Genomic DNA, 7168 nt, shown 5'->3' on the forward strand with positions numbered 1-7168 from the left:
ACAAAGTGTCAGGGTTGGGACAAACAGGCCTGTGGCGGTCTAAGCACATAGGGAGGACTCCCTCCTGGCGGTCACCCTAGAGGCTCTCAGCAGCCTTCGCCTGGAGCCCTCTAATCCCAGCGTCTTCCGCTTGTTTCCTCCCCGTTTCATGTCGGTTTGAGAGACAACTCTTATTGAAGATGACTGGCTTGCAAGCATCGATCAGCAAAGAGTTCAAGGCAGGAGATGGACTAAGACACTCCCCCTTCTCGGTCTTGAAGTTCTGGTGGTAGCAATGAGGGTGGGGTGGGGTGGGGGGGCATGTGGCATTTGCTTCCCTCCCCCCCTCCCCCCCCCCACACTTCAGAGCAGCCCATAAACCTGACCCATGGATTAAGGCTTCTCAGAAAACCACACGTCATCTGGCAGATGACGGCCACCATTGGGAACCAGAGGTGAGTGCAGCTTGTCATACTTCCTCAGGAGTGGCAATAACAGCCAGAGGTGCCGACAGTTAACAGGCCTGCTTGGGCCTCAAGGCCCTTGAAAGCAGTTAAATGCTACTCCACAGGACCCTGGAGCACAAGGAACCCTCTGGTACAGAGCCACATCCGGAACTGCTGTGGGGGGTGCTAATTTAGGGCGGACTCTAAGACCGAGCCCCAGAGCGCACAGGCCAGGCAGCAGGTTCTCCCACTGAAACAAACTGGGGCTGAGGTTCTGGGAGCTACGCTGGATTTGGAGAGCAAGCAGGAAGGCCCGAGGGACTGAGATTTGCGTAGGCCTCCGCTAACTGAGGTCAGGAAATCACTCAGGTGAAGTGTCTCCTGTTAAGAAGCCCAGAACTAAGGAGCAGGTGACGCCCTGGCTACAGTAACTAGATAGTGCCTGGGAAAACGGGTCAGGGAAGCTCTGACATCTGAAGAAGGGACAGTTTCCTCTTGGCCTCTGGCTCTCCATGTGTGTGTCCGTCACCTGGGGAGCTCATTAACCACATTGCTGACAGCCTCATCAAGCCTTTCCTAACGAGCCCCAGGAGATGCCTCGGGATCCACACATGGAAACCATAGCTCATCATGCACAACCTGGTCCCCAAGAAGTGACGAGGACACAAGGCAGATTCCATTATAATAGCCATCTTTATTTGTAAAAATCCAGATATAAAACGTAATCTTTCAGTCTTTCCAGGTTTTCCTTTTTTACAAAAACAAAAAGGCACATATAAACCTTGCCCACTGTCGTTCCTGTACAGGGTGTTTTCAGGCAGCCCTCCCCCCGCCCCCCATGACAGCTACATGCTTCATTCCAGGACGTCTGGCTCCCCACATGCTTTGGCGCTTTCCTACCAGGGTAGAGTTCCGAGCTCCAAGACTTGAAGTACACAAAGAGGGGGTGGGGGTGGGTGCAGTGTGGCACGATGCTCCACATGCTCCACGGCGTGCAGGGCAGTGGGTTAGTAGTAGGTCTCCTTCTCCACCCAGCCTGGGAGAGAGGGATACATACAGTGAGTCCGCTTTCAGGGGGGGGGGGGGGGGAACCAGAACAATGACTCCCTAAGGATAACTCTGTGTGTGTGTGTGTGTGTGTGTGTGTGTGTGTGTGTGTGTGTGTGTACCTGAGGCCTCAGCTGTAGCTAATTAGCTCTCCCCAGGAATACTGTGTTATTAGGTTTATGTCAAGATTTTTTTTTGTATGTTGCATTATGTTTGGTTTGTACGTTTTAAAGAGAAACCACGATCTGTATGGACCTTAATTCAGTTCTCTATGTGGGAGACACGGCGGCTGTACCCGACTCAGAAGGCAGGCCAGATGCTCACTTACCGCCAGGGCGTCGCCTGATGATGAGCTTCCGCACTTCGTCATACACGAAGATGAGGAGGGAGTAGGGGAAGGCACAGAACCACCACGTAGGTCTGGAAACAGAATCAGTTAGCGGGTTAGACACACACGAGCCAGTTCAAAGGAAGACAGAGAAAGCACACGTCGTCTCCCAAATGATGAGGAAACCATCGGCTGACTCGTCACCCTTAGCTAGGGGGTCACTCACAGACTCCCCCTCCACTAGGCCTGGAGCTGCAGAAGCCAGCCTGCATTGCATGAAGGAAGCCCGTTTGCCTTGAGCTCGGCGGCTTCCCTATGAATCGAGGTGAGCGGGCTGTATTTTCTGCTGACAATCTGGGAGTGACTGGACATTTCCTTTCTTCCTTTCCTAAAGGGCTTAAGCTCCCAAGTGCATTTGTCTCCCGCCTTGGCCTTTGCAGACAGAGAACTGCCAGTGGGAGTCAAAGCCAGTTGATTCAGACCCTACACTCCGTCTCTGGCCATGGAATCTGGGAGGACCAACTGTGTGCTTTGAGTTCCCAGATCTGGGGAATAAGAGAAGTAGAGCGCTGACGCTGACAGATGAGAAAGGTCTTCAGGGGGCCTGGAGAGGCTGCCACATGGTCCCCAGCAGAGAGACAGGCTCCGGGCAGCCTCCTGCAGGCACCAGGCTTCCTTGACTACAGGCTCCCGGGTAAACAAAGGAGGAAGGATGCCCTGCCAGCTTTGCAGTCCCCGCCCTTCCTATGTGCCCGAAGCAGTGGAAAGGTGACCTCACAGCCTCAGCAGGGGCAGGAGCACTGAGGCTGTCAGGAGGAAGTCAGCTCACAAAAGATCCGAAGTGCCTGGAAGGTGGCGAAGTCCCGAGGCCCTGCTCCTCCTCACTGGGACTTCTCAGCTAGCTGCTTGGAAACCCATGACCCCTTCTACCCTCTTCCCACTTAAGGCTCAGGCAAGAGAATCCAACTTGGACATTTCTTGCATCTGATGCTATGGAACATTGTGACCAAAGCCATAAAGACTATTACCTGGAGATCAGAAACAGCAAGCCAACAAAGAGATATGAGAGCCCAGGACCAGGAGGGCAAGACCACAGGGAGATAAGCTCCAAGGACTTCAGCCCCAAAGGACTATTGGGTTTGATGGGTTGGGAGAGAGCATCCTTACCAAAGACATAGGCAGAGAGGGTAATAGCAGTGAACTAGCCTACCATGGGCTTGGGCAGGCTGTGAGCCACACCCTGGATGCCAGCCCCACCTTGCACCATAGACTGACTGTACACACTTGATGTGGCCAAAGGGTATTGATTCAAAGATGAGATCAGTGGAGGGAAGTGTGGGCAAGAGGCCAGGAGGAGACATGGTCCAGATGAGTCTGAGCAACGACAGGGGTGGGTGGAATTCAAGAGACGGATGCTCTCAAAGGATCTTGTGTTGGAAGAGTGCCATGCTCTGCAGCTCAGCATGTTTAATCAAGTTGGAGCTGCTCAACCTCAACCAGTTACCGGACAGCAGCGGGCACACGTGGAAGTTTCCACTGGCTGCCAGATTTCATGGTGAACCCTGTACGTAAGAACTGAGACCTAAGAGAAGCACAAAGTCGTTCTCTACGCAAAAGCCGGTCTGCTTCTGAACACGGAACGATGGAGATCTACTTTCTAAACTGCCCAGCTCCACCCACAACTGACTGTGAGGTCAAAGGAACCCTTTGGAGCCTCCAGGAAGGCAGAGAGGTGACACGTGACCAGGGCGAGCAAACAGACTTGGGCCTGAGCCTCCAAAGTCCAGAACAGCTCTAGGTGGCTGGGCTGTGACTGCAGAGGACCCGAGGGTTCAACAGTTTGCTGTTGAGCAATTTCAAGGAACCAGAGCTTGTGCAGTCTCGCCTTGGGCCAAATCCTGGGCCCTGGCAGGTCTCGATTTGTCGGTCTGGTTTACTGTCGGGTCTGGCTTTCTACCTTCCAGTGCAGAGGAACTCTTACCCACACCACCCAGAAGCCCAGCAAGAACAGGCACTCGCACACGGAATGAGGGGAAGAGCCACACAAACTATGTCCACACTTTCTGGAACGCAAGAGGCCCAACTTACTTGAGGGGATACATCCTAAGGGCGGCGCCCATCCCAGGGCAGTAGGACAGGAAGGCAGCGAGGGCTGTCTCTTCAAAGAGGCCAAATATTAAGATCTTGTTCCTAAAATTCAAGGGAGTCCAAAGTTTACAGGTTGCAAGTGCAGATTTCTCTTCTAATGCTGTGTGAGTGTGATGGCAGATCAGCACCTAACGTATGAGCTGTCAGTGAGAGCTGAGGGGCAGGAAGGGGAAGGCTGAGCATTCTACTCTGTGGGTGTGCCCAGCCTTTTGACATGGCAACATCTCATCCTCTACAAAGGACAGGCTTGAGAACTGCAGGTAGTGGGGAGGACTAGGAAAAAAACAAACAGAAAACTAAAATGAAAACAACTCTAAGTAAGCCTGAAACTTCGGGCTGGCCTCTATTCACAGGTATCTGGGGGTCGATGCGGGCTGGACACTCCTGGTGGAGAGTCCAGGAACTCGGGCATGGGTGTCAGATGCTCGGCTTATTGTGAAGGTTCTTTTAAAAAAGTTACCAGGTCCCTTCTGCGCCCTTCACAACTTACTTCATGCCCTGCTGGAAGACAGAATTCCTTCTGGTCTTGCAGATGACCAAGTCGGCCCACTGCACCACCACGATACTGACGAAGAACGCCGTGTGGCAGGTGAACTCCACGATCTTCCTCTGCTCGTAGGTCTGAAGGGTGAAAGCAGGCGCCTCAGCCCTGGCTCTCCCCCCACACAGCCCGTGGCCGCGCTGCCAGTCCTCGGGGTTGGAGGAGCATCCCCCCCCCCCCCAGTGAATGCTATGACTTACCCATTGCTGTCCGTAACTGTCTTCCACATCGTTGACCCAGCGGTCATCCCAGGTCTCTCGGATGCCCAACAGGTGAAAGGGGAGGAAACCGTTCTCGGCCAGAATCACAAAGTAAGTGAAGAAGCCCCCCAGGGCCTGGATCATACCTATGGTGGAAAATGCACCTGAGTGTTAGCCCTCACCCAGGGCCCCCCTCTCCACACCCTTCACCCCAGCAACCCCAGAGCATGGAGGGCAGACGCGGGGGTGGGTTTCTTGGATCTCTGACTGATGAAGGCACAGGAAGACATGCCAGCCACTGTCTCTCGTGGGCGGAGGGCTGGAAAGGGAGCATGCGGGACACACCGGGCTCAACGCCCCTCTGCTCCTAAGAGCTGGAGGACACAGAGGCCTTCCTCTTAAAACACTGGCTTCTCTCACAGCATCAGCTGTTTACAACCCTTCAAGAAACCAGCTTTCCTACTTTTTAATCTAAGAAATCATGATCTCTTTCCTACCTCAAGCCTGCCACACATCGTCACTTTGCTAGCTCCTGAGGGATCTTATGACAACCCTTTTCTCCTGTCAGTCAGCCCAGCAAGGACACCCCAAGTTCTGCAGAGCAGAGGGTCTTTCTCTCAAAACTAGGTCTTCCTCAAAGATGTGAGGCACTCAGTCTACTGCTCTGCTGCCAGGAGTTACCTCATGGAAGCTGGTCATAATTTCTGTAAGACGCTAATCCATGTTACCTCTCCCAAGCATTCACAGACCTAACTGCTATTGAGATCAGTCACTCATGGCTCTCTGCTTTCTTGAAAAAGAAAGGCATTAAAAATTAAGGGCATTTGGATTTCCTATCCCCCAGATCTCCTGATGGCTGGTCACTCGGCTGGAGCAGAAACCAGTGGCAGATGAGGGTGGCGAGAACCATCATTTGGAGAGGACCCACTGAGCAAACTTTTGATGTCAAACTCTATCACAATGAAACAGAGGAATGTGACCCACCCTCCCCACCCAGAGAAAGCGGCCCGAGTTGACAGGCACAGACCCAGGCACCTGACATTCCACAGGGTTCAGTGACGAAAGCTGCTCCCAGTGCTTAAAGAACTACAGTTTGCACAAAAATCACCAGTCAGGCAGCGAAGAGTTCCCATGGCAGGGAGACTCCAGTCTGGTCCCCATCTCCCTCTATTGCACACTCAGAACTGAACCCAGGGCCTGACTCTGTGACTGATTTGTGTCCTCATCCGTCACTCTCCAGTCTGAACCCTGTCACAGCCTATCCCAGAGAACATCCCTGCAGGCCCTTCCTGGCGCCTGCTCTACCCTGGGACAAGGCTCACCGATCTGTCCATAGGCCATGCTGATCAGGCGCTCATTCACAAGTTTGTCGGTTTTGGGATTTCTGGGTTGTCTCTTCATGATGTCACTCTCAGCCTGTTCATAGGCCAGGGAGATGGCGGGAACCTACCAGAGGTGAGGAGGGACAGAAGTGGGTATCAGGAACTTTTATTACAAAATTCTTGCTCCCTCTTTAAAAAAAGATTTTATTTATATGTGCATGTTATGTTGAATGGGAGGCCCGGCAGGCACTCTTAACCACTGAGCCATCTGTCTAGCCCCTGCCCTCTTTTTTTTTGAAAGTTTTTTTTTTTTTTTCTGTTATTTTTTGTTTTTATTTTAAATACATGGAAGACTATTAGGGAATCCGATGTTTCCTTAAGTAAACTTATACAAAAGTGGGGTTCTTTTCTAGTAAGAGAATATGGACCACGGCCCCGATGACAAGTCACACGGAGCCAATGATGCTGAGGCTGGCTAGTTGTTGAGAATTTCTTTTCATACACCAGCTCCGTAAGTCCCAGGAACAACGAGAGCTGGCAGCAGCATATGGGGACATGTCATCACTACATTCGTGGCCGCGACACTCACATACCATGTCAGTGCCCAAGTCAATGCAGAGGATGGTCACAGTCCCCAGGGGCAGTGGAATGTTCGCAATAATAAATATCAGGAAGGGGGTGATTTCCGGAATGTTACTGGTGAGGGTGTAAGCAATGGATTTCTTCAAGTTATCAAAGATCAGACGACCTGGAAAAGCAAGGCGTTTTTATTAGACGGCTGAAGAGACAGACAAGAAACTGGACATGAGTGTGGAAGCACACTGCCCACCTGCTGGGGAGCCCCTTCAAAGTGCTCTCACCTTCCTCTACTCCAGTCACAATGGAGGCAAAGTTGTCGTCCAGGAGAATCATGTCAGCAGCTTGCTTGGACACATCTGAGCCAACAATCCCCATGGCAACCCCAATATCTGCTTTTTTCAAAGCTGGAGAGTCGTTGACACCATCCCCCGTGACGGCCACGATGGCACCCTGCCCGGAGGAGGAGGAGGAGATGGGTTAATAAGGCCCCATTTCTTTGCAGGGATGAAAAGGGAGAGACAGTCAGCGGATGACAGATGCCCTTCTCTCCCACGAAGGCTGCACGGAGCCTAGGAACT

At 52.4% G+C, this 7168-nt stretch overlaps 1 protein-coding gene across 1 annotated transcript in view; it reads right to left on the bottom strand.

Moving 5' to 3' along the window:
- Positions 1-1099: 1099 nt before the first annotated feature.
- The window catches only part of Atp1a1 (ATPase Na+/K+ transporting subunit alpha 1), a 27646-nt gene continuing 21577 nt past the window's right edge, over positions 1100-7168 (bottom strand). The window contains exons 16-23 of the mRNA XM_006989093.4: positions 6872-7040; positions 6605-6759; positions 6012-6135; positions 4690-4835; positions 4439-4569; positions 3889-3990; positions 1801-1892; positions 1100-1461 (exon numbers count right to left, since the gene is read on the bottom strand). Of these exons, the coding sequence (XP_006989155.1) occupies positions 1433-1461; positions 1801-1892; positions 3889-3990; positions 4439-4569; positions 4690-4835; positions 6012-6135; positions 6605-6759; positions 6872-7040 (948 nt within the window). The 3' untranslated portion in view covers positions 1100-1432. The remainder of the gene's footprint in view (positions 1462-1800; positions 1893-3888; positions 3991-4438; positions 4570-4689; positions 4836-6011; positions 6136-6604; positions 6760-6871; positions 7041-7168) is intronic.

This window comes from Peromyscus maniculatus, chromosome 6, assembly GCF_049852395.1.
Source record: "Peromyscus maniculatus bairdii isolate BWxNUB_F1_BW_parent chromosome 6, HU_Pman_BW_mat_3.1, whole genome shotgun sequence".
NCBI lineage: Eukaryota > Metazoa > Chordata > Mammalia > Rodentia > Cricetidae > Peromyscus > Peromyscus maniculatus.